The sequence below is a fragment of the Anoplophora glabripennis genome, unplaced genomic scaffold (assembly GCF_000390285.2).
Source record: "Anoplophora glabripennis isolate ALB-LARVAE unplaced genomic scaffold, Agla_2.0 scaffold319, whole genome shotgun sequence".
NCBI classification, from domain to species: Eukaryota; Metazoa; Arthropoda; class Insecta; order Coleoptera; family Cerambycidae; genus Anoplophora; species Anoplophora glabripennis.
In genome coordinates, this window is record NW_019416397.1 from 405,279 (window position 1) to 433,044 (window position 27,766).

At 35.2% G+C, this 27,766-nt stretch overlaps 1 protein-coding gene across 2 annotated transcripts; it reads right to left on the minus strand.

Moving 5' to 3' along the window:
• LOC108910560 (homeobox protein prospero) lies at positions 1-27,766 on the minus strand. 2 transcript variants are annotated; one of them, XM_018715202.2, is made up of 5 exons: positions 25,649-27,766; positions 21,738-22,010; positions 19,925-20,106; positions 3,184-3,328; positions 1-1,730 (listed from the first exon to the last, which is right to left on the minus strand). In XM_018715202.2, the coding sequence occupies exons 1-5, from the start codon at positions 27,737-27,739 to the stop codon at positions 1,551-1,553; spliced, it is 2,871 nt and encodes a 956-aa protein (XP_018570718.1). In that variant the 5' UTR covers positions 27,740-27,766; the 3' UTR covers positions 1-1,550. The 2 variants fall into 2 exon arrangements, with proteins under 2 accessions (XP_018570718.1, XP_018570717.1); XM_018715201.2 differs by having other exon boundaries at positions 3,169-3,328; positions 25,649-27,751.

Consider the following 27,766-nt stretch of genomic DNA (forward strand, 5'->3'; position numbering starts at 1 on the left):
TTGGTTGTGACTTATCTATTCTTAAGGGATCAGAAGGAATACTGGTTCAGAAATTTTATGTACAATTTGCTCTGTCTGGACCTAAATTGTTCCCACCCCACTGTAAACTGCCACTGGATCTCTGAAGAAGAAGAAGAAGAAGAAGAAAACGAAAACGAAAAGCAAAACGAAAAAATTAAAACTATATATATTTATTATTTTTGACTAGTTGCCTCACACTGTGATAGGGAGATCGTGTATTACTACACTATTATTGTGCAAGTGAAAACTTAAAAATAATAATGGTAATAATAATGCAATATATCAAGCAGATATGCTACAAAAATAAACAAATAGCAACTAGTCGGAACACAAAGAATGCAATCAAAATTAAAAGTAAAAATATCGAGGTACAAAACAAAAAAGGGAAATGCTAGAATACATAATAGTCATGTTTACGAAAGTCAAAGATGATATTGTTATTGATTTCTGCAAAAATTTAATTTAATACGTACAATCTTTGAAGATAGTCAGACAGCATTCTAGATAATTTTGTCTTTGTTTAAATATAATTGTACATCTAGTTAAACCTAGGATTGAAAATACCACACGACAACTTTCCTCTAAAACCCTTATTTATGACAAACAAAAATTGTATGGGAAAGTCACCATCTAGTATCATACATGTTTGATGGTTATCAAGAACATTGTCTTCCTCTTCATTTCTACAACGAGCAGAGTGAAAGGTGTTGATGTGAATGGATTTCTTTTGAGATAAGATGTTTGTTATGGATTCTAGCACTTGTTACAGGTCAAATCATAATCATAAAGGCATATCTACTTAATATATGAGGATAGTTGCGATCCGTCAGTATTTAATACCAAGAAGGATTGCAAGTACCGGGTTTTGTCAGTACCACAGAAAGAGGTAATTGCTGGACTGTCCTCAATCTATGGCGCTGAAATAAATAAAATAAAATAATTATTTGCAAAAAATAGACTAGCAAAAATATAACTTTGGTTAGGAATGTAATAATAATCATATAAGTTAAAATAAGTGATAAATACTATATACAAGTAGATCTATCTATTTACAAGTGGTACAAGCACAGCACAGTTTACAGTGGCAGCAAACAAGTAGATGCCAGAGGTAAACGGAAAGAGTGCAGATTTTGAACTTTGCTAACTGCTGGTTTAAGAAACTGAGGACTTGACGTCAATAATTCTATCCGGTAAAGATTCAGGTAATCACTGGCAAATTGATTGAATTGTATTCACTGTTCGCACAAACGAACTTAAGCCTGAGGCATTTTTATAGTCTTCCTGCCAACTTAACACGACTATTTAACAAGTGTCCGAATGCGATCAAAGATGGCAAGGTTCTTCTGAACATCGACGTCTTCAAAACCATTTAAAAACAACGAAAACTGTTGACAGTCTGTAAGATAACATACGTCACCGATTCTCTCTGGTGTTACGGACCGCTAGTACCGATGGTACTAACAGGCGCTGCCTGTGGGCAACCACTGGCTGCCTTCCGCAGCCGACTTTGACCTGGCCTGACAGGCAGGTCACTCTAGCTGTTCTAGGAAGTTGGGGGATTTGAAGTACTCCGGGACGGGATCGTCCAGCCTGGAGATGATCTTGTAGATGGACTTCTTCCAGGACTGTTCGGCATCCCTGCCTTCCTGGATGGCCTTGAAGAACTCCCTGAGGGTCTGCTCTACCACGAATCGGAAGTTCGAAGGAACCTGCAACCGAAACCGCCATTAAATCATCATCACCCTTACTCCATACTTCTTGGTCTCGTTTGGACCTTTCTGATGATTCAGAAATTGAAGTGATAATCGTTTTGGTGTATTTTGTTTGATAAGAAGATTAAAAATAGAAGTTAACGTATAAGAATTAATTCAGCTCGTAGGGTAAGTGTACCAGTAATTACCATTACTGACTTTGTCTATAAAGGTTCAGAAAAAAATTGAAAACACTCAATGGAAACTGTTGTTACTGTTACACTACAAATATTTTTAAAACCTACATATGTATATGTCAGTTTTATACTGTGATTGCCATTATACACACAGAAAGAAACCAGTAGATGTCACTTCATGTTCTAGTAATTAATACTAACACACTAAGTGTCAACAAAATGGTCAAACTATAGATGTTTCTAGCGAAAGAAGCACTTTCATTGATCACTGGCTTCAAATATAAATTATAATAGAGATGGTTCTATACAATTACTGGTAGACTTCCCCTTTTGTTATTAAATTATACTGAAATAAAAAATTGTAGGAGAATATTAGTTAATGAAAAGTTGCTAGGACATATAGAAGATTTTAGTTCTGAATATTCCTATACTGGTAGCTTCTACTTCTGTTCAGTATATTTAATATGTTATTATAAATGTGACTAAAACATTAACAGAGAATACATCTCGATCCCACTGATGCCTCTGTAAATAATAATAATAAAATGGTGGTAGAAATTATGCAAATCATAAGAATTAAAAGCAAATGACTGATGAGACTGTATTTTGTTAGACTTGAAATTAAAGACAGGTTAATTTCAACAATTTTCCAGCAACCAAAACGATAGCATATAATTTAGGTGGAAGGATTATATTAATGCGACTTCTTCTAGTAGGTGTTGCAAAAGAAGAAACTCAAGAAGTTCAAAGGAGCTAGGGACCAATTATTCCGTCATCTTATCTAGATCTGTTTGACAATGTTTCTTTAAATATCTTCTAAATCAGTTAAAGAATTACAACCAAATTTGGTAAAAACCATTGTCAGTAGATCATCTTCCCAGTGTTGTATCTTTGTAAAGAATCGGAATTGGCCCATAGTTTAAGTGAAGTCTTTGTATTAATTTTGAACAAAGAACACCCTGTAGAGCTTGGTAACCAAATTAAAGACAACCTGCATATTTTTTTACATTCTAATGTAATGGGTAACTTTGTCTTAAAATAAATTTTGAATATAAAAAGAAACGTTTGGAGAAACGTGTCTGTTGGCCAGCTAGATCTCCAGACCTCATTCCACTTCCTTTTTTTAAAAATAACTCGCAAGTAGGTGTTATTTTGTACAGTCCAGCTGTAGAAAAAAACCATCGAATAGATAAAACAAAGATAAAAAAAATAAAAAAATGCACAGATTTGGGTTCGAGATATCTCTCTACTTCACGAACCTGTGGCCCCCATACCTCGATGTGATTGTTTCTATTGTAGTGCAGGTTGAGCACTCGATACAGTTCGGAATCTCCTCCAACATGGAGGTCCTCTGCATTTTTCACGCCTTCGGATACTGCTTGTCTAGCGTATTTTTCCATTTGGATATAGTAGAACTCCCTAAAAAGAAAGACACAATTACACTCTGGATTTCAACAGATAAGCACGTTTCGGACACAAGTCGTTCCATCTTCAGACGAGACAGAAGTGGTTCTTTTTTAATAAATAAAATATTAGGTTTATTTGATTCGTTCTGTCAAATTTTTAAATTATGAAAAAAATGTGTTTGCAAACTTGAAGAGGTTTTTGAATTTTAAGTAAAATGCATTAACAATAAAAATTTTTAACAATCACAACCATTGGAACTGCAAAATGGTGCTCAAAATTACTATTAATCATGGTTGTTGAAACTTATTGAGAACCACTGGAATCGTACCCTACATAAAAAGAGGTGAATAGGTGTGGCAGTAGATAGCACGAGATTCGCTGGAATACACAGAAACATTATATGTGTATTTTTGTTTGTTTCAAGCATAATTATTTGTGAACTAATGTCTTTGATTTTTCTACATTTTTACGTTTAGCTGTGTTTTCTTGTTATGAAAAGATTATAAGGCTGTCAAACATACAAAAATGGGAGTTAACTACTCATCTTTGTGTACAACGAATGAAGTCAGCGTCAGTGAATTTTTTTTCGATAAAAATCAATTAGCTATTAACAGAGTCAGCGGTCCCAAAACATTTATATCGTGGTAAGCCAGTAAGTATTAAAATATATCACCTTAATTTCAAAGTTTATTTTAATAAAAACAAATAATAAGTTCTAGGTAGTGACGTATTGTAAATTTCGACATACGGATTACTTTTTCCCTAATGCGACCCTCTTTGAAAAAATTATGTATCAACTTATAGGGTCCTTTCCTTTTTGGACTGAAAAAACTAAATTACCATTGTAATAAATTCCCATTTTTTACCGTTCTCCAAATAACTTTTCCATTTTTTATTAACTATGACGAAGAGGGGTCCTCGATTACGTCTAGCTTTTCGGTGGTAGGGGTGCAGGGGTGAATACGCTTCTAGGTACCGCATAAAAAGCAAAGAGGCGATCGTGATAGTTCGTAACGGTTTCACTAGTGAACATCTGTCCCTATCTTTGAAATCCAACGGTATTGTTCGTCGTTCAATGTCAGTCCTGATATTAGGGGTTTGTTGATCTTGAGGGGATAGATCGCGCGTTGTTAAGCTGTTGAACGCCGGGGACTGTTTCTGGTGGTTCGAAAATTCGATTCGCCTTGCTTAACTCCATATAAATATAGTTATTTTGTAATACAGGGTGTGAAGAAAGAAGAAACCAAGAGAAAAACTTTATCATAACTTTTATCTACAGTTATTTTGCTAATAAATATTTTCATAATAAATATTTTGTCCAAAAAAATTTGAATATATAAGTTCTCACCCAATTAGGAAACAGGAGAGTGCAGAATTAAAATAAAAGGTTTTCTAAGGTTTTGACAAATGGTGAAAACTTTAAAGCCATCATCATAAAGCAAACAAAGGTATATACAACATTAGTACCAGTATTTACTATTATAACAAATAATAATGGTCTCAGAACGGAACCCTGTAGTATAAAATATAATGAAATTATTAAATTTATGTATAAAAACTTCATGTTTGCAATTAGGTAATGAATTTTATAAACAAGATTTCGGAATGGCAAAGAGGTCCTCATTATTTCAATTTTAAGTTAAATCTTTATTGTTTTTCAATAATTTTAAAAAATGATCACCATTTAGCGGAGATATGTAGACAATATTTTTACAATTTGACCTTTTGCCAATCTCGACAATATTAATAACAAAGAACCAACAATTAAATCTATTTTGGTAATAGAAATAATACACTATATACTTTAATTAAAAAAAAAAACACAATTCTTTAGAAGTAAGTATTTATAGGAAAGAAACTCCCGCTAACAGTTATCTAAATTTTAATTCGAATCAACATCAACAAACTTTTTGAAGTACATGATAGATAGTAATGATGTGTATTTTATATTTGTCGCTTTTCTTCAGTGTGAGGTTTTTGGTAGGTCAACAGAAAACTGAAGTTCACGAGCAGGATTTTCATTCAGATTTTATAAAAAATAATACGCAACTATTTGGATATTTTATTAATCCGCTCTCAAATAATAAGTAGGAATAAATTTCCACGTCATTCTTTATTATGTTATTATTTAATATTAGAACTTTAAAAATTGAATTTACAATAAAATTAAGAAACAGAAAAAAACAAATGATATATGTATTTACCTAATAATTAACAAAAATATAAAAACAAATTTTCATAAGGTAGCCAGCCAACTAATCTATTTACATAAAACAACGCTGCCAGCTTTTCGTTTGCCTCCACTTTTAACAAAATATTTGTTCTTATAAAACAGGTTTATTCGTTCGTCTTTTAAATTTGCAAATTTACTAATAATGTCTTCACAAAATTGAGGATCTTGAGGAAATCTGAGGATCTGAAATGAGGATTTTGAATCTTGAGGAAATTGAGGATTGAGGAATTGATTGACAGATAAGACTTTCAATAGTTCTTTTTCTATCGTCATCACTGATAAGTTGTTTAAGGGCTCTTGTGTCATCGTATTTCTAAGTCTTAATGCGCTTAAGACACAAAAAGCTTCTGTCTACCGAGACGCTTGTTAAAGGAATTGTTAAAACTAGGCAAAATAATTTGTGTTTTCGAAAATATAATTTTAAAATCGTTGTATGTATACCGTTTTTTGAACTTCTAAATTACAAAATTGTTCGTCTCTGTACAAAATATTAAGTTCGTTTTTCAACCTATCTATTTCAAAAACTTTTGGATACATTTGTAATATACATTGAAACGATTTTTCGGGAAATTTTGAGGAATCTATTAAAGCAAAAAAATTTAAATCATGTAAATTCCCAAAACGAGTAGATAGATACTTAATTATGGGGAAATATATTTGGAAAATATTTGTAATTCGTCGCAACTTTTGCCCCGTTTACTTGGTAGTCCAGTAATATTTTTCGCATAATTAAAATATTTTAAAATTTTTCTTCGTTTCTTAATTCAGAAATTCGTTGACTAGTGATTTTACGTCTTGAAAAATGTGTTTCAAGAGATAAAACAATATTGTGGATAGTTTCATTATTAGCTACCTATGTAAGTATTTCATAATACAGGGTGTTAAAAAAAGAGTGTAAAATATTTAAGGAGGTAATAATATGAACCAAAATAAGCAAAAAAGTCTCAATAAACATGGGTCCGCAAAGTAACGGTTGCGGAGATATGGAATGTTTTATGTTTTTTAGCCCCTTTTTTTATTTTGCAAAAACGTTGTGTATTTTCTTATAATAGTTGGTTGATGTTTAGTGAAATAAACAGTACGTATTTGACAGTTGTTCTCAGTGCACAAGTTTTCTTTCGCTATGGCTGGTTACTCTAACGCAGAATTAACAGACATGCATTTCATGTATGGTCGTGCTAATGGGAACGCCACCGAAGCGCGACGTCTTTATGTTGACGCTTATCCAAATCGCCAGATTCCTTCACAACGCATGTTTGGAAGAATTCACCAAAGATTGCGTGATACCGGTTCCTTGAGCAAACAGTGCCATTTATCCGGAAGACCAAGGTCGGTATCCACTCCTAGAGCAGAAGAAGAAATTCTAGCACTGGTAGAGCAGAATCCAGGTACGAGTGTGCGGAGAATATCAGCCGAGGTAGGAATTAGTGGTCCTCTTGTTTGGAGAATCCTTCACGAGCAACTGCTTTATCCATACCATGTGCAACGAGTACAGGCCTTAAATCCAATAAATGATCATCAAGCACGTTTGGTTTTTTGCCGCTGGTTTCTACGTCATGATGCTGAAGACCCTCGTTTTCTTGCAAACATTCTTTTTACTGATGAGGCCGGGTTCACAAGAAATGGAGTGTTTAATTTTCACAATACGCATATTTGGGCCGACGAAAATCCTCATGCTCTAATAGAATCTGGACATCAGGCACGTTTTTCATTAAACATTTGGATGGGTATTGTAGGTGACAGGTTTCTAGGTCCTGTTGTTTTACCAAACCGATTAACAGGCGCTGCTTACCTCAACTTTCTGCAGAACACACTGTATGAGTTTTTGGAAGACATTCCTTTGAATCAGAGGCAACAAATGTGGTTCCAGCATGATGGTGCTCCAGCTCATTTTTCCATGGCCGTTAGAGAGCATTTACACCAAACTTTTCCACATAGATGGGTAGGAAGGGCCGGACCTGTTTTATGGCCTCCAAGATCGCCTGATCTGAACCCTCTAGATTTCTTTGTTTGGGGATATTTGAAGACATTAGTGTATGGTACTCCTGTAAATAGCCTGGAAGAGCTGCAGCTACGGATTAATCAAAAGTGTCAAGAAATCCAAACCAAGGAGGGTGTTTTCGAAAGAGTTCGAATATCGTTGAGACGAAGATGTCGTGCCTGCTTGGAAATGGACGGAGGGCACTTTGAACATCTTCTGTAACTTTGTTTTTTGTTTGTTAAAAGCTTCCTTTGTCGGTTTATTCCTAATAAAATAAAATGTTTGAAAAACGAATAGTGGTCCATATCTCCGCAACCGTTACTTTGCGGACCCATGTTTATTAAGACTTTTCTGCTTATTTTGGTTCATACTATTACCTCCTGAAATATTTTACACTCTTTTTTTAACACCCTGTATAATAAGTATCTATTAAATTACGTTAAATTTAGTCTTACGTTGTTTTGTTGTAAAGAGGTTGTTTTTTATTTACTTTAAATTAATACCTGCCTTGTTCTTATCCTGAAAGCCTTTGTACTCACACTGACATCAGACACTACCGCGAACTGAAGCTACAAGACAAGTACGAGCATCTTTGAGCCGGCCTCAGTTCGCTCCTAAATCACGTTATTTTAACCGCCTCGCTTGGAGGGGGAACTGTAGTATGCTGTAGGCAAGTGTGATGCGACTACAAGCAAAGAATTTTTTGCCTCACTGTGGTGAGGACTAGGGAGTAACAGTATACAACGCTGCGCCAATAGAAACGGCTAGCGGCGCGATATTCAATTTTCAAACAATTATTTACTTATACTGTTATTTTAATTTTTGATAAATGTAACAGGTAATTGGAAATTAGTTTACCTAACTGTTTATTTAGGTTAATAGTAGAATAGTAGTTGCTTCATACGACGAGCCGTCACTGAAGTATGAACTACTAAAACAGTTTGCAAAAGCATTCAAAATATCACTCGTAGAACAGCTTTCTTGATATTTTAAACATCCAAAATTTGGCAGAATCGTTAACGATACTCATTTCAGTCACACGATAATTGGCAACAAACTGCATTTACGAAAAAAGTCACCAGACTATCAATTTTTACCGTAAATTTCCAAACACCGCGACAAGATTCCTTTATCGCGAGGGCCTGCATCTAAGCAGGTGATTTTTCCAACACGCGTGGTCTTACACGATGCGGGCTTGAACCTTTAGGGGGTCAAAGAAGAAATTTAGGTGATGCCGCTTTCCAGCTTACCTCGGCTGTCGTAATTCCTTGCGCTGGGCGTGCAGGGCGAGCAACAGTTGTTAGCGTTAATATTTTACCACGGCTAATACAAGCATATTAATTATGAATGCCCAATTGGCCCATAATTGGCGTTTGAATTCAATGACATGACGCTGCCGTGTTTAGGTGATATTAATACATTTTGTACGCAAACAGTCATGTTGATGTTGTGGACTAGGTGGGCCGTGGATAAAGATGTAAGACAGTGGCACACCTACGCCCGTATGCCGGAAGTGTAAATCACCTACAATTAGTACTTCGTGGCAATTGCAGGTTGTCTATCGGTTTATAAAGATTGTACCTACGGATACGAATCCTCTGTGTCGGATAACTATGAACTTAACTAAATAATTTGGCAAAATGAACATTTCTGGCGTCATCAGAAAAATAAGAAAACAAACTGTTTTATATGGATTTTTTATACAGGGTGTAACGGATGCTGATGGCCAAACTTCAGGGGGTTATTATACAAGTAATTTTCAACAAAAAAGTATTATAAGATTTTTTTGGAAAGTTGATAGTTTTTCTTTTATTTAACATTTTTTGATATAAAAAAATGTTGAGCCCTTTTTCATAAAAACAAAAATATCTCTGTTATTCTTACAGCTACATCAAATTTAGGCATATCATCGGAAAGAGCGTTAAATTTACTACAAGACGAGCACATATGAGTGTTTAAAAAATTTTCTATACCAGGTGCTGTAAAAAGTTAAATGTAATAATTGTGAAATGAGCAGAATTAGTGGTATCCCCTTATTGATGATAACGCCAAAATTTTGTTAATGAGGAAGTGTTTTTCCTTCAACAAAAACTACTGTATTTAGTAAGCTTTTCAACGATATATCAACTTTTGAGTTTGCTATTTTTTTTTGACAACAATATCAAGGGCAAAGATAATAAAACCGTCCCTCCAATAATCAATACAGATTCCAAGTTAACGTATGGATGGGTATAATTGGAAATTACGTTCTTAGACCAATTATACTAGAAAATACATTAAATGCAGAGGCATTTCTTGATCTTCAGAACGAACTGCATAATATATTAGAAGAGGTTTCTTTAAATTTTCGGATTAATTCCTGGCTTCAAATGGATGGTTGCCCTGCAGACAACAGCAGGGAGATTCGGGCATGGCTAAACGAGCATTATGAAGATAGATGGATAGGAAGCTTTGGTACAGTTAGGTGGCTTCCTCGAAGTCCTGATTTAACTCCGTTAGACTTCATTTGGTGGGGTGGATTAAAATTTTTGGTATATGAAGTACCAATTGAAACTCGAGAACAGCTCGAACAAAGGATGTTTGCTTGTTGGGAGCTACTTCGATAGCAAAATGGAGAAGTGCGTCGCACAGTTGCTTTCGTGTGGTGAAGGTGCGCTTTATGTATCCGTCAAGGGGGAGGTTACATCGAAAATTATTAAGTCATTGTAAACATGTTACTAAGTTATAAATAATTTTTTCAACAATAAAAATAAAAATAAAATACTATAAAGTTTGTGTATTTTCGATTTTTACGGTTGTCCTTGATATTGTTGCCAAAAAAAAATACCAAACTCAAAAGTTGATATATCATTGAAAAGCTTACTAAATACAGTAGTTTTTGTTGAAGAAAAAACACGCCCTCATTAACAATTTTTTGGCGTTACCACCAATAAGGAGATACCACTAATTTTGCTCATTTCACAATTATTTCACAGCACCTAGTATAGAAGATTTTTAAACACTCAAATATGCTCCTCTTGTAGTAAATTTAACGCTCTTTCCGATGGTATGTCTAAATTTGATGTGGCTGTATGAATAACAAACATAATTTTGTTTCTATATAAAATGGTAAAAAATTTTTGAAATCAAAAAGTGTTAAATAAAAGAGCAACTATCAACTTTCCAAAAAAATCTTATAATACTATATTGTTGAAAATTACTTGTATAATAACCCTCTGAAGTTTAGCCATCAACATCCGTTACACCCTGTATAATTCCAGCGACATTGCAGAATATTTTTGAGATTTTTTCCTGCAGGTGTACAGGGCCTACAGGACAGCAGAAAGAATAAATTTAAAATTTAATTAATATCTTTTCCAGACCAAATTCCCAGTTTTTTGTTAGCGATTATTGTTATACTCTAACTTACCCACCAGGTAATTTCTTTAATCGCTTTCTCTTAATAAGGGATTTTTTCTAATGTAAAACGGCAAATGCTTGTCCTGTACCCATTTCTTAAAACTGGCCATCCAAAGTAACTATAGACTAACTATTTGTTCTTTGAAATGTCGTTGTATACTGGCATTTTTCCATTCTTTGAAAACATCATCAACTACAAACGAATGTTGTTTGTTTTACTAAGTTTATTTCTAATGTTATCGAACAACATGTGCAGGCAGATGTTATACAGGGTGATTCAGGACACAAATGTTCCACCACAAATTAAAACTATATACATCAACTCCGAGTTTTGTTGTACACGTAAGCCATTTTTGACACTTGAAAAACTAATGTAAACACTATCGGAACAACGATAATACTAAAATCGGATTTCAGTATTCGGAATCGCCACGTGGGTGAAAGACGCTAGAAACTGCAATAACAAGCGATGTAAAGGTTGAAAATACTACTTCAATAATTTTTTTTCTCGGAAACTATAAGGAATTTACAACAACTTTTTTATGATATTGACTCCATTTTTCATGATGCATCTATTCCCAATTTTTTTTGGATAAGTTGTGAATCACTCTGTATGTACCGGCTTCTCGAGAGGCTTTGATCATATAAATCACAACATACATCTACAAAAATTTTGCTAGAACTTTTAAATTCATACTTGTCGAACTATTTACAATATACAATTTATAACTGATTCAAGTCTAGTCAGTATTTTATTATTTCTGGAGTACATCACGGTTCTAAATTGGGTCCTCTTCTATTTTCTATTCTTATTAACGATAATACAATTTATCTTTATTGTCACGCTGATTTAAAACACTGTTCTTCGATTTCGAAAGATGATAGTTGTGTCTTCAAAGACAATTAAATAAGGTGGATTTCAGATTCAAATTCAAAGACAAGGTCCTGAGTTTTCATATAATATTGTTTTACTTCTTTTTTCGTTTGTGATTGTGGTTAAATTCTAGCTTGCCCACCAGTTAATGTGTTTAATCATTCATTTCTCTTAATACGCCAATTCTTCCTAATGCAAGATGGAAAGTGGTTGTTCTTGGTCCAGTCTTTGAAAATGGCGACCCATCCAATACAACTAAATATATACCCATTATTTTATTACCTAATTTTGTGAAGGTCTTTGGAATGTGGTTGTAAACCAACATGAATTTATTGAAACAAGGTCAACTACAACCAATTTTGTGTGTTTTACTGAGATTATGTCTAAAATTATTTATCAGCATCGAAAGATAGATCTATGTTCTAATTTTTCAAAAGCATTTGAGCATACAGATCATAACATACATCTACCAAAACTGCTAAAACAGATTCAAGTCCAGTATCTTATTACTTCTGGAGTACCCCACGGTTCTAATGTGGGTCCTCTGCTATTTCTCTGCTTTTTTACTTTGATTAACGACATTACAATTTACCTTAATCGTCAAAAAATAATCTATGCAGATGACTTTAAAATCTTTATTAAATTTACACAGTTGCAAATGTTTTAATTTTTTTCATATATTTTTTATTATATATTTTTACTTTTTTATATTTTTCTTATTTTACCTCAATTCAATCGCAAACTTTATGGGATTCGTATTTCGTTGTTGAATAAATAATTTGTGTAAATTATTATAAGTAGTAAGACAATGTTATTTTATTGTATTTTATATTAAAATATCTGAAGGAAACTGAAATCAGTGACGTACCAACTTTATGATTAAAAATGTGTAATAGTTCTTCTATTTTTTACCATGCCACAAATGAAAGAAAGAACTGTAAGGACTTAAATAACACCCGTGTTAAAAAATTTTTAATTTATTTATTACTACCCCCTTGAAGGCGACGCCACTGGCGTTTTCTTAACTTTAAACGTCGCAAGGCATACGGAATGCGGCAGGTAAGTCACACACAATACCTCCTTAAAGGCAAAAGACGTTAAACGCTGACAAAAGCTTCCAACAGCTGCTTTTTGATTTGGCCAACCCCCCGGTGAGATACCTGCCTGTTCCCGAGAAGTTCCCGTGCCGTCTTAAGAAAAGGGGCACGCGTCTTGGCGTAACGGATTTTGCCGCCAAGATTTCTCCAAGACGGTTGGCAAGTAGGTATTTGCTGTTTGTACAACTGCAAGAAGGGTACGTTGTCAAAGAGAGCTTTTAAATCAAGTCAAAGTCTTTGTGATCGACTACACAGGTTTCTTCAGTCAGTTTTTAAGACGTATGTTGTTTTCTCCGAGTTCCAGTTTAACATACAGGGTGTGACAAACGTCTGTAATAATGTAAAAATAAGTGAAACATTATTTGCAGAATTTTTTAGGTATATCTAGTACATGTTTATGTTGTAGATCCATAAGGCAACATTTTTGGACAATTTTAATATTAAACTAAAAACAGTTCCTCATACAACTAATACTTTAAGGACTTTTTAGTCAAAAACACGCCCAAATAATTGCGTTCGAAATTTTTTTCATTACTAATCTAATCTGACAATCATGTTCTTTTATTTAAAGAGGAAACTAATTGTAAAATATAAAATTGATTAGAAATTTCTTTGCATTACCTTCTACCACGATTTTTTTAAATATATGGAAAAATTACCCCACTTTCGAATCTGTTTTCGTCATTGCATGGTTTTTAAAGACATATACAGCAAACTTTTATTTACTACTTTTTCTTAACAACAAAATCGCATCAATCAATGCGATCGTCGATGAAGGAACGTCATTCATCGACTCTTCAACGATATCTTCTTGAAAACAATACCCACGCTATAATTCCAAACACCATCGCCCTTTATCAGCAGAGAAAAGATTGTCATACTTCGCAGAGTTCGCGGTGAACAAAGCCCCCAGGCCCGCATTGTAAGTCCGATTCAGGACCGTAACTCAAGTTGGTTAACGCTAATTAGTCAATGCTAATTAAAAAATGCACAGTATTGAACAAGTTGGCAGAAGTTACTTTTAAAGAATTGCTGAATGGGAATGAAACCGTCGGATTTGTGGAGCGAAATTCGAGCAGCTGGAGAAAGCAGAAAAAACGGGATTGTGTGGTTGCGTTGTTTTTAAGTTACGGGGTGTTTGGATTATAGAAAAATTTTCGAGATATATTTACTGTTGTAAAAATGGTTTTTATTAATAATTCCGTTATTTTCTGTAGTTAAAAACATAAATAAATACGTATCTATCTATTTATAATTAAAAAATGTAGATGTACATGACAATCAAAATATTTTACTGATTTTTGAAATACATTTTGCAAATAAAGTGTTTTCTAACGATTCAGACAATACACTGCGGAACAGTGAAGCTTTAGCACGATTATTATCTATTTTCATATGCTTTCCTGTACAATTAAAAAGTTCTTATTACGGACTTGATTAGTACTTCTCCATTCCGACAGCATAGTGAAACCTGCTGGTTTACGTACGCTGTTATAGAACACGAAATTTTTGAGAAATATAAAACAAACTAATAATATATATTGTTATGATTTTTGAGTAATTATATATTTTTTTTATAATATAATATAATGTTTATTTATTGAATTTATTTATTGTATTTTAATTGAATTTTAATTTTAATTTTATTGTTGTAATTTTTTATTTTATTTTGCCTGGACACTAATTGTACAAGAACTTGTCTTGTACAATAACTTGGTTTAGAGCTGACTCTTCCTCAGGGTGTGTTTCACTAACTTATGTTGATATATTTTGAAGTATGAGATTTGTTTAGAAAATGAAAAATTCGATTTAGCATTTAACTAACAGATTGTATTGCATNAGTAATGTAAATGTTAATAACTTGATAATTACTCATTTTATGGAAGTCTAACAAGTATACATTATTTACGTAAAAAATACTAGTAAATTCTATAACGTACGAAAAACGAATATTTGTACAGTGCCGCACAATTTAGGGGGGATAAAAGGTGAAACGACACCTATCGCACGCCACTAGAAGAAGCCAATAAATGGTTTCTGCCATATTTATGCATCCTTTAAGCTAGTAAATCTGTCTGTTGAGTTTGATAAAGAAATATTAACTAATACCGGAGCTACAGGAAAAAATAGTTTATTATTTTTAAATTTCAACGCCCTGTATCTCGAAAATGAGCCGCTTTAGGACATATGTTTATTAAGTAAACTGCACTTATTTTTGGATTTTTTACATACCATATCCGTTTGTAACACCTATTCATTAACACCCTGTATAAGTTTCCAGTAGAGATTTGGTTAGTTGAGAAAAATCTTAACTGATGTAAAATTACACTTTTTGACAGATGACAGATTACTTCTGAATGTCGTTTGACGTTTCAAAACTGGTAACTAAGTTCACCATTTATTTACTTAGTTTTGACTTGCTTTTATTTATTTTAGGAGTAACTCAACCATGTTTATAGCTTGGCAAATTAAGAAAGACTGACTACTGTTCTAACTTTTATAAACTGAAGACAAAAGAAGCTATTGCTATGGTTAAATTATATTGACGTTTTATGAATTTTTTTAACTGAAAATGATGCCTTTATGTATGTTTTTTGCAGCATGACACTTACATATTCAAATTCTACATAATTTTCTGTAAATTTCAATACCTAGATCTTTCTTCTACGTTAATTTTCAAACAATCTACAATTTTTTTCTATTTTTGCAAAATTTAACCAAACTGTGCTATATAGCTTAATTCTATGTTTGTAATACTGTTCCACAACATCAATATTTCCTTATTTTCACTATTCTGAACAGTCTTTTCCTGTATGAATTAACTAACAACTGAAATGTTTTCAGGTACACCGTTTTTTGACAACGAATAATGTTGACACACAACTTGGAACGTAAATTGGGATTTGAATACAGTTTTACATGACTAGAAGATCTTTTTAACACAACACAAATCATTTTACATCTCATAAATACTTTTTACACAACAAATTCCACACAATGTGGAATCACCGTTTTGACATTCCGAAAATCGCTATATGAAGTTATACAAAGAACTTTAATTTTGATTCCACTTATAAATATAGACTAAAGGTATGATAAACTTTAATTATAGCCTTAGTTTATTGCATGAATTTTATTTAGAACTGTAACTCCTCTCTCCGTCAATCTATCTGTCAAAATCTTATTTTTTTGTTAAATTTCCTCAACCAATGCTCCAATATGATACATGACTTACAAATTTGTACTTTGTTGTACTTTTTTACTTTTTTACTATATATTGTTGCCTTTTACAGCTAATTTAATTCAAAATTTTACATATCATGATATTTATCATCATATTTTTATCTAACGATTTTGCCTTTTTATTAAAAAAATTATTCTACATGTAAATTTTATCCTTCATTTTCGCTTGTCTAGCAATTCACACCCCTGTTGTCAATTTTTCTCTATTTTTTCTACCGTGAATATGTCTAAATTTTGGGGGACCGCCTAGCCGGGTGTCTTGGCCGGTGGATTTCGAACTGCCGAGGTAAACATCACGGACGCAGGCTGGAATTTGGATGGGTGACCTATGGCAAGCTCGGGGATGTGGCTGTGTCAGCCTACCAGAGACCTGGGTCGCTCAACATTTGCCGCATGCGTGTGGTCCCCGATAAATGGTAATGAGAACAGAGCAAAGAAAATTGTAACTCAAGACCATGTTATCATACATAAACTGTACGAGACTTTGCCACCAAGCCACCCGTGCAGTAAATAAGATGGTTTGAAGAAAAGTACTCGAGTAATGAAGGAGAGTGTACAAGGGGCCTAATAATTCCTAAGTGCCGCGGTGGAAAAACAATTCCACCACTCTCAGACATACATACATACATGTCTAAATTTTCAATATTACGTTGTGCTATTTATTTATTTAACGTTTCAACTTAGAATATCATAACAATATATATGGCAACAGAACCCGTTTTCAAAAAAAAATATTGTACACTACTGTCTTTGACAAAAGAGTGACTAGGAAGTAGTTAGCAAATTTTCCAGAAAAAAAAAATAAAAATTTTAATCGTTACCGATGAAAAGTTACATTTCTATAAAATTCAAAAGATGTGTGAAAAAACACTTAGAGAGGTAGATGCCGAACAATGTTATTTTTTAAGCACTTCCAATCTGCTTCTTGGATTTTAAGATCCGGCAGAGATAGCCGCGTTTAACTAAAGCGTCAATAATTAACACCGAGCCGCATTAATCAATAATCGCCAATTAGGATAATTAATTATTGATACGGCAATGTGGCAAGACTGGCTCGAGCTATGATTTCATATGGGCGGGATGGGCGTTGCGAAGGTGTACCCCGCTAAATTACTTCCGGTCACTCAAAATCCCGCAAATCGACTTCCGGTCGGTTTTTAATTACCCACCCAAGAGGCCCTTGGATTATTATTAATGGCGTCTCGGGCGGCCACGGAATGATTCTTAACAAAATCGAAACGTTTACTATCTCTTAAACTTAACGTTATAATTCTAGCGAGAAAAAGAATCCATCAGACTACAACGAAATTAACTAATTTGTGTAATTAGCAACTTATACCCCATTCGACGTTAGCCTCATAATGCTCTGCTCCCCTGACGTAGAGCTTTCTATTAAAAATAACTTAATTAAGGTCTTGAGACTAATTAGTGGGGTTGGCATTTTTCTTTGCAATCGGGGACGTCTTTTTCTCGCACTCACTGCCGTACTTTTTGTCTCTGTCTAGCCTCTCGCATAAAATTAGTCATTAGGTAAGTCTGACTGTCGTCATCACACGGATATGTAGGCATGTAGGAATTAAAATGCCTTACGCTTTTACTTTTAATTGCTCATAATTAATTTTTTACTCTAATTTAGATTTAATTGGTCTTAACTGGAACTTTTACACAAATAGATTTGTACATTAATCGGACAATACGACACTGTACGCGGAAACTGACGTTGTCGCTAGTCCACACGTTTTTAATAACGTTTGTGAGTCACAAACTACTACGTCTATACAAAATCCAGACCCTGTGTGGATAAAGAAGCCTTATTAGAAGTAATCACCTTTACACAATCTGCAACGTTTATATACGTTTATAACGTTAAAATACGTTTACGTACGTTAATATATAATATATGCGCATACGTGAATTCCGTGCCAAAAAAATATATTGGTATATTAGTCAAGTAATACAATATACGCGAAAACTGATATTTTCATTAATCCCCTCGTTTTTATAAACGTTTATATATCATAAACTATTTCAATCTAAATAAATCTAAAGAGTTTAAATCTAGACCCTTTGTGGATAAAGCAGCCTTATTGAAATACACGGTCTGTAACGTTTATATACGTTTATATATGTTAATACACGTTTACATATGTGCATATGTGAATTCTGTACAAAAATGTATTTGTATACTAGGCAAGTAATACGACGCTGTACGCATTTTCGCTAGTCTGCACGTTTTTATAAACGTTTATATATCATAAAACTTTTCGATATATAAATAAATCTAAAGTCTAAAGCTAGACACTTTATATAAAGTAGCCTTATAAGAAGTAATAAATTTTAAAAAATCTATAACTTTACATACATTTATAAAGGTTTATGTACGTTTATATATGTGTATACTTATAACTATATAAACACTGAGTCTGAAGTGCCCTATTTTGCTAAAGACAGAAGAATATTTTTTTTGGAACAATGTACAAACAGTAATCGTAATATTTAGCAAGCATTTTAAATTATCTACAATCTACATATAAGTTTATGTAAACAAAATAAATATTTGAAATAGAGAAAGGCTCTAATTTTTCGCCTAACAAATCAAGGAGGTATAAAAAGTTGTGATATAATGGAAAATTGAAGACTATTTTGACTACAATAATTATATAATAATATAATTTTAACGTTTATATTAGACTTATAAAAACATATATAAACGTTGTTTTGATATAAAGTAGTGAGTTGTATTACGCTTGCACATTCATTCAGTTAAGTTTTTCATCTTTGCAATGAACTATATCGACATATATTACTGGCGTGGCTGTCTCTGTTTTTCTGATTACAAGTCGAAGTGAATAGTATCGATCGAAGTAATGTGAAATTGTTTGTAATCAGATAAAAGTCGAAGGTAATTTCCATATTCTTTTATTACCAAATTGGATAGATTAAAGCCAACGATATTGGATTTCTTATCTTATCGAGGAGGCCCATCTGTCTAAACAGACGCTGGTGAACTTTTGTTGAATATATAAGCCATTACTAGTGGTTTATCGGGAATACGTTTGCTAATTATTAGCTGGAAGTGCACAACCACCCATGGACTGAGTATTCAGTCCGGTATCGATTCGGTGAAATATCGCCTTCTTTCTGCGGGTAACGCTTGGGGTAGGTTAGGGGTAGCGAGATGTTAATAATTAGGGTGAATGTTGGAAATACACAAAGAAATTTATCGATTACAAAAGATTCGTTTTCGTACAACGAAAAATGTTTTACCGCTTTGCTTATAAATATGTTACTAGAAAGTCATTATAAACTGCATTTCGTCAATTAAAATGTATTATGATCACATGATCTACTGCAACTAAAATTTTTAATTATTTGGATTCTTAATGAAAAATTAAATTTACATTTTTCAAACAATCTTGTTTTCTTGGTGTAAGCTATGATTTTTAAGAAGCATTCAAATATTGATGCGAATTCATTTGCTAATAAAAAATTACTTTGTTTTCTTAGTGTATAAGGCAATAGGCGATCATTTTTCCCCGCAGCTATCATATTCGAAACAAGTGAACAACGCGCACCCAAAGCCAAATAAATGGAATATGTCGCTGTATTAATGGATATAATATGTTAGCTTCAGGCAGTAGGCCGGTTCAAAGCTGCAGAACGACTGCAAACATTTTAAATACGATGGGTTCTTATAAACAAATGAATCGCGATGGGTTTTTGCGCCGCACTTTTGATATTCGCGACTATAAATATTAAATGGAAATTTTGCTGGACTCACCTGAAGTTGGAAAACCATTTCACCAGCTGGGCAGTGTTGTTTTTGTTGAACTTGATGTCTGGGAAGTACATTTTGAGGACTGCTGAGCTTGGATACCGTACCCAGAAGAACATCAGCTTCGCTTTCCTGAGGTGCATCGGAGTTAATGTTGACGAGTGCTCAGGAGTTAAGGAAACATTCGGCTGTGTCGGGGAAAAAACAAAATCCATACTGTATAAAATTATACGAACCGAAAGCTTTGACCTTGTCACTAACATCATAAAAGTAAAAAACCGAAATCAGCGCGATTTGTAACGAATTTAACAAAATTTCTGTTGGTGTCAGATCCGGTGTTCTAAGTGGCCGGAAGCGGCGCTGATTTGTAGTTTGGCTTTTTGCGATTTTAGTGTGGCACATTGTAGGTCAACAGCTTTGGGTTTTATAGCAGTAATGATGAAAGTTATACTTTTGCTTGGCTAATAGCGACGCGAAAACGATAATATATGTAAATTGTACGTAATAGCAGTTCTTGAAGTAGCGCTAACAAGTTTATCAGTTTTCTTTGTCACGTGTTCCATTTCCCACGTAACTTACAAGACGTAATCAAATTAAGAATTGATAAGTCAGCGTTTAAAAACTTGTAATGACAGAAATTTAAATGCTAATAACTTCCGTTCCCACTTTTATCAAGTCTAAAGGAAAAGCAGTGATAAAGAATTGATTGCTGGTGAATGTATGTTCTAAGTTGTAGTTATTTCCAATGTAACACAATAGAATCAAATTGTACGGATTCTAATGAGGTTTTATTTAGATTTCGATGCGATACCTTATATCAAAACTTAACCCCAAGTCAAAGGTTTATCGGAAGACCCGCAAGTGATATTATAATCCCGATTTATGTACACCGTGTTGAGAAACTTGAAGAGGATTTTTAATAGTAGGTAGGATTGTACAAGGTAATAATATATTTCCGATAATCAAAACCGTTGGTAAAATTAATAAACCAATTGAGGACCGCTGGAATCGTACCCAACTCACATGCTACATAAAAAAAGGTGAATAGTTGTAACCCTAAACAGCGTGATTCTTTTCTCGTTTTTTGCTATAGACTGAAAAAAATTAGGCAATCCTTTTTCCATTATGGACACGTGTGCTTTTATTGTGAAAATTATTAGCGAACGAATGTTTTTATGTGATTTGTTTTTCTAGATTCTTATTTTTACCCAAGTTTTCTTTTCGTGAAAGGATCGTGTACGTGTATTAATAATTACGAATAAACATACTAAAATGACCCAGGACATGGTAGGTAACGATTAGGAACATTGATGAAAATTGACACAACACTTTTGAACAGAAGTAGAGCTATCAGTAAAGTCAGTAGTCGCAAAAATGTTCTCATATGAATGGGAGAAGTCAGTAGGTATTAAAAAAATATATTCAATTTGCAAAAAAAATGTCTAAGCCAGATTAAAAAATCCTCTCCAAGTTTATAAATGCCCGACGATTTTATGCAGCTGTCAAGAGCCAAAAAAAAAAAACAACAGAGGGTGTAGTTGCTTTAATTAAATTTAACGAACTTAGGACAAAGTAATTGTTTCACTAGAAAATGCACTTTAGCGAAACCATTTCACAAACAAAAATAAGCAAATAATTCAGAGTTTTTGAACAATAAATACGCGAGTATAGCTTGATTTGTGCATTAAAATTTAAACAAGGTAAACTCTGTTCGTTGAACAAGAAGCAGTTTATACTCGATTTTTTCCGGGTATGGTTTCGCGAGGAAATCGCGAAAAAATTTCATGGGCGCCAAGCTAGGTACTTGAAAAATACATACATGGTGAGCGCTAAGATTTTTGCTAAAATCTTTGCATAAAAAGGATATTGTAGGCTGCATGCCGTCGTAGGAGATGTCTCCGGAGTTGCAGTCCGAGTTCCTGTCGCCGTTGTCCATGTTCATGCCCCCCGAGGGGGCACGCATGTGACCGTAGTCGGGGGAACCGCCGTGCTGGGCGGCGGCCAGAAGCGCAGGGTGCAGCAGGGTGGGCGGGTGATGTATCGGGGGCGACTCGCGCTCGATCTTGTGCATTCGGGGCGGGGAAGAGGATGCCTGAAAGCAGAAAAGCGTTTTTGAGAGATTCGAAAGTGTAGTAAAAAAAATACAAAAAAGAGAAAAAATGTATTTTTGGAAATCATTCTTTTCACTTAGTTGTTAGAACTAATTGAAATACAGTTATTACATTTAGGAATGTGTGACGTGAAACTGAAATGATACAGGGTGTTACTTAAGTATATCCACAAACTTTAAGGGGTGGTTCTTGGAATGATCTTATACAAAAAAAACAAAGCGTGTGCAAATATAAATAGATTTTGAGGTACAGAGTGCTGAAATTAAAATCAATAAAAATCTAATTCAAAAATATGTCTGAAGACGTTTGCTGTAGAATGACGAAACGCATGATTTATCTAATTAAATGTCAAAATCGTCTGAATTATTATGTAATTACGGGTACCAGTGGCGGAGATACTACTAAAAAGCCCAGAAATACGTTTCCTTTCATTGNCCTGAAACGTGGCGCGGACAAACCGATCCGTATCCGTAAAAAAGTTGTAGCTGCGTGCATTTCCGTAACTGTAAAATAGCAAATTGTAAAATATTACTATATTTCGCAGCTAGATATTACTGAGAGTACGGTAGGTTATTTGTATTTTATATATTATTAATTTTTTTTATTTATAATTATATTATCTGCTGCCGCGGTAAATTGTTACAATAATTCGAATCACAGAACTTTATTGGCTTTTTCTTTTCCTGGAATTATGTCTCAACAAATATTATACAGACTTTTAACTTTGGAAATCCTCATTTCGCGAAAAAAATTCCGGTTTTTTTTGTAAATATTACGATTTTGAATACAACGTAAGTATGAAAAGTCCGAGAAGCTGTTTTTTTTTTCGGGTCATACCCCTTACTATCACCAACAAAAATTCACAATTTCACACCACTAATTTTTTCGGGCTTGTCTTGATTGGTTTGTATTTAAAATTGTATTTCTGACAGTTTTAAAATATCGTGACGTAAAATTTCTGAGGTTTTCAATGAGAGCGACTCCCCGTTCTCCGCCACTGGTATATACAGGGTGATTCAAAAAACCGCTGACAGACATCTAAGGTAGATAATACATAAAAAATTAAGACGAAAAGTTTTAATAAACATAGGGTCGCAAATGTCTCCTTAACGAGATACAGGGCGTCAAAGTTTCTGTAAAGTTAAACATTGTCTGCTATAATTCCAAAATGCCTGAATATATCTATTTCAAATTTGCTATGCGTAGTTAGAACCTTAAGACCAATGTTTGATGTACTGCTCAAAATTTTACGAGCAGCAGTGGCGTAGAGACGGGGTCAACGTGACCCTTTTTTTTAAATATTTTCTACGCCACTGCTAATTTTGTCAAACGGGCACTATTTTCGTGTAAAGTGTTCAATTTTCTATCCAATTGGTCTCTTGCAAAATTTGGATTAAAGCAACCATTTTTAAGAGAAACACCTTTGTAGAAAATTTGAAAATCCAATTTTATTTTCATTCATATTAGTTTCGCATAGTAGGCTTGTGCTATTCAAAATAAAATTAAACATCGCCTGTCACTAATGTCAATGTGTACAAGTGAGTTAAGTAAACTAGATTATAAGCTTCTTTTTGTCATTTTTACGCTTTAATTTTACAGAAACTTTAACGCCCTGTATCTCGGAGGCATTTGCGACCCTATGTTTATTAAGACTTTTCGTCTTAATTTTTCAGGTATTATTTACCCTAGAAGTCTGTCAGCGGTTTTTTTAATCACCCTGTATATTTATATTCAGTGAATTTTTACCTTTAATCAGATAAATCATCAGCTTAAGTTTCATCATTCTGCATGATACACCTTCAGAGATATTCTAGAACAGGTATTTTTTTTAATTTCAATATCCTGTATCTCGAAAACTATTGATTGGTGGAGCCATGCTCATATAACCTTTTTGACTTAAAATCACTCAAATAATTGCATCTTAAAGTTTGTTAACGTACTCAACTAACACCCTGTATACAGAGTATAACTTATGCATGTAAAATTATTTCAGGAAATAAATAACCTTAAATAAATAAGAAAAGTTCATATAAATCAAAGTTTTTGATATACAGAGTGTTATAGTTTTTTTAATATTAGTCATTTACGAAATTTTTGACGACGTTGAACCACCTAATTTGGGCTAGCGGTTTAACGAAATAAAAATTCATAATTTTTATACAGTTGGTGGATATTATGGAAAATCTAGCACTGCATTTCATTACACATATTTTGTTTTTGAGTAATTATTATTTTCCTTTTCGTAAATTACGCTTACATTGATTTTGAAACAAAATGTTTCACAGAAAAATCTGTGGGAAATTTTTGTTATAAATATAATTCCAAATTTAAATTCTCTAGACAGAGAAGAAGTTTCTATGTCTATAATTTTTTGAATTTTTGATGAATATACTTTATTTATAATTAGGTATTTTTGTAAACAAATAGGTATCTTAACAATTACATTTGATTCTAGATTGTGAAGTAGAGTGAAAAACACTATAACAATTTGCAAAATTGACTCCACAAACATGTATTAAACAATATTTTTCCTAAAACTGCTTGGAAATGTTAAAATTAGCGAAAAAAGAAGGGAAAATTTTGATATATTAGTAGGTATGCAATTGGTAAGTAATTATGCAAACAGCTTAATGATTTCGAAAACTGATGTATTGAAATTAAAACAAAGAAGACAAGAAATTTAAATATTTTCAAATGGTTGTGATTTTTCGCTAGATAATCCAACGAAAAATTATTTAGAAGAATATACGCTTTTATACATTTTTCAGAAAAATATATTTGCACAAATGTTAGATGCACTACAAAAAATTTAACACCCTGTATCTCAAAAGCTAAGCGGATATATGCTAGCCAGAACTTTTCTTCAAAAAATGACCCCTACTATTTTTAATATTTTTACGTACTTAATCACACCCTTTTTTGTTGTGTATTGCAAGTTGAAATTTTTAAAACTGGTGAATCCAAAATGATTGTATTAGAAACAGAAATGAGATAATAAATGTCTGGAATTAATAAAAAAAATAATAATTTGTTAATGTTTACAGTGGAATTAAAATCTAATCTTTTTTTAAGAAAATTCTAAATTTTGTTTCTTCTATAACCAAATTTTAAACACAAATTTCTAAGTAGTGTTATAACCTTTGTAACAAGAGCATAACGAAGTTAAATAAAAGTGCAATAAACAGTGCAGTTACTAATTGTAAGTAAATCGAATTATTCAAGGTGTATATTTGTAAACATTCTTTATCTTTATTCCCTGCTGGTTTCTATGTGTATATCATTTTTGTTTATTTTACTGTCAATAATAATATTTAGAGAGGCCCTGATGACAATTTAGTTCTTTATCGAATTAAATTTTTATTCTTTATCAACGTTAACTGTAATTAAATTATTATTGTTAGTAGTATGGTGAATTTATGGCCAAATGGAAATCTAAGAAAATACAAATTTACTGAGTGGTTGGTCTATAAAACATTTGTATTTTTTTATTTACGGGACCTGAAGATGTCTCAATAAAGAGACAAAACGTCGACATTTAGTAGATTTGTGTTTACTTAAATTTCCATTTAGTTACTAATGCTATAATTAAATATTTATCATTTATAAATAAATTTCTTACCTGCATTGCCATGTGATGGCCGTGGCTTGGTCCATGAAAGAAGGGGCTGTAGGGCGAGAAGACCTGAGATTCGTGGAGGCCGGGGTTGGGGATCGCCACCGACGTCGGAAGGGAGACGGGCAACATCGGCGGCGGCTGGTGATATGGGGGCGGCCTCGGGGAAGTACACGAGTTCGAGTTGGACTCCATGGGCGACATTCCCATGCCATCCTGGCCCAGGATCCTGCTGACGGTGCGAGGCGTTATCCTGGTGTCCGTCACTTTGTGCCGCTTCTTCTTGGGCGCCACCACCAGGCTCAGCGCCTCGTTCTGTTCGGGCGTCTCCTGCTTGGACACGCAGAAGGGGCTGCTCATGCCGTAGAGGGGCGCGCTAATGCCGGGCGGCTTGGGGGGCTGAAACATCGGAGGCCGAATGTGAAGATCTGACGGTTTTTGCATGCTGCCCATATTGTGAACGGGCATCATGGGCGGACAGCCCGAGTTCCCATTTACCATTTGATTCTGATGGTGGGTGGGCTGCGGCGGCGGCGCCTGCGGCCGCTCCACCACCTTGGTCCTGGGCGACTTCCTGTCCAAAAGCTGCGAGGCCATCAACAGGTCTTTGTTGAGTTGTTCGGCCGCTGTGGCGGCGTCTTGCTGCTTGCAACGTTTCTGGTGCACGAACCGGTGCAGGATGGAGTCGATGAGGTTCGACAGGGAGGCGGTGATCTCGCTCTTGAGGGCGTCGGCGAGGCCCTCCAGGTCCGTGCCGCTGGGGTTCATGCTGCGCATCATGCTCAGCCGCTCCGCTATTTGGTCGGGCTTGGGTGGTGGAGGCTGCGGGGGCGGCTGCTGGGGCTGCTGCTGCGGCGGCTCATTGCTCATGGCGTTGACGGCGGCGGCCTCCTTGGCCAGGCGCGCCTCTTGCTCCATCAGGAGCTTGTGGCTCACGCCCAGGTACATGGCGGCGGCGCTGCTCATGTGTTGGTGAGGGTTGTGGAGGAAGCCGTTGTGGAACGGGGGGCCGGGTGGACTTATCTTTAATTTGCTCACCTCTTGCGCCAGTGTGGGCGGCGGCTGTGGGACTGGGGTGGGCGTGCTGGTGGTCACTGGAGACGGGGCGGCCGATCTCTTGCTCTGTTCACTATCACTAGGTATCTCTTCCACTTCTTGGCTTTCTTCGGAGCCTTGTTCCACTCGCGTACACAACTGCATGTATTTCTGCTGCATCTCGGCTAATTGTTCTTGCATCGATCTCAACTGGGACTTCAGCATGCTCTTCTCCACTCGCTTCTGCCGGATGGGTTCGATTTCCTCCTCTTCCTCGTCGACGTACCTTTCCGCATTGCTGTCGTGTTGTTGGGGCTGGTAGAGTTTTCGTTTCTTGCAGCCGTTCACTTGGGGCGGCGCCGGGCTGGATCGCATACCTGAGACGATGTTTTCCACTCGAGCCTTCTTGGCGTCCTCCGGCTTGGCCGGACTGGAAGGCTCTACCTTGGGCGAAGGCAGCGATTCGGTCTCCATGCCGTTGAGCGCCTCCTCCATGAGCTCAGCTTGCTGGCGGTCGCCCACGACGCCGGCCTCGGCGAGGCACTCTTTCATGGCCGCCGCGGCGTCCACGTCGTTCCGTTCGGGGCTCGCCTTGGGTTCGTTGTTGTTGTTGTTAATGATGTGGTCCTGTCCGTTGCGCATGTCGTGCTCCAGCGCGAGCAGCTCGTGCTTCCTGCCCTGCAGGATGTCCCGCAGCATGTGGTGGGCCAGCTGCTCCCCGGAGGGCGGGCTGCCGCCGTCGCACCGGATCCCCGATGAGTCGTACTTGCCGTCCTCGCTATCGGCGCCGCCGTCCGCCTTCTGGCGGCCGAGCAGCTCGTTGAGCATCTTGGCGGGTGGGAAGCCCGGTCCGAAGAGACCGAACTGTTGCTGTTGGGTGAAAATGGCGCCGTAGAGGTTATTACCGCTGCCGAGAAAAGCCGGTCGCGAACTGAAGTTCGGGATCGAGGAGTACGAGTTACGCGGCTCGCCGGCGTCAACGCGCTGTCTAGTTCTTTTAGTTTTCTTCAGGAGCTTATCTGTGTACAAACCGAACTCAGTCTCCTCCTCCGATGACATCATAAGTTGGAGCGTTATTGGTCGTTCAGG

What these genes read in the sequence shown, in the direction of transcription:
- LOC108910560 (XM_018715201.2), bottom strand. Translation starts at nt 27,739, where the DNA reads ATGATGTCATCGGAGGAGGAGACTGAGTTCGGTTTGTACACAGATAAG. An exon ending in GCCATCACATGGCAATGCAG is followed by an intron (nt 22,011 to 25,648) that starts GTAAGAAATTTA and finishes TTCTGCTTTCAG; the next exon opens with GCATCCTCTTCCCCGCCCCG. An exon ending in AAAATCTTAGCGCTCACCAT is followed by an intron (nt 20,107 to 21,737) that starts GTATGTATTTTT and finishes TCCCCGACACAG; the next exon opens with CCGAATGTTTCCTTAACTCC.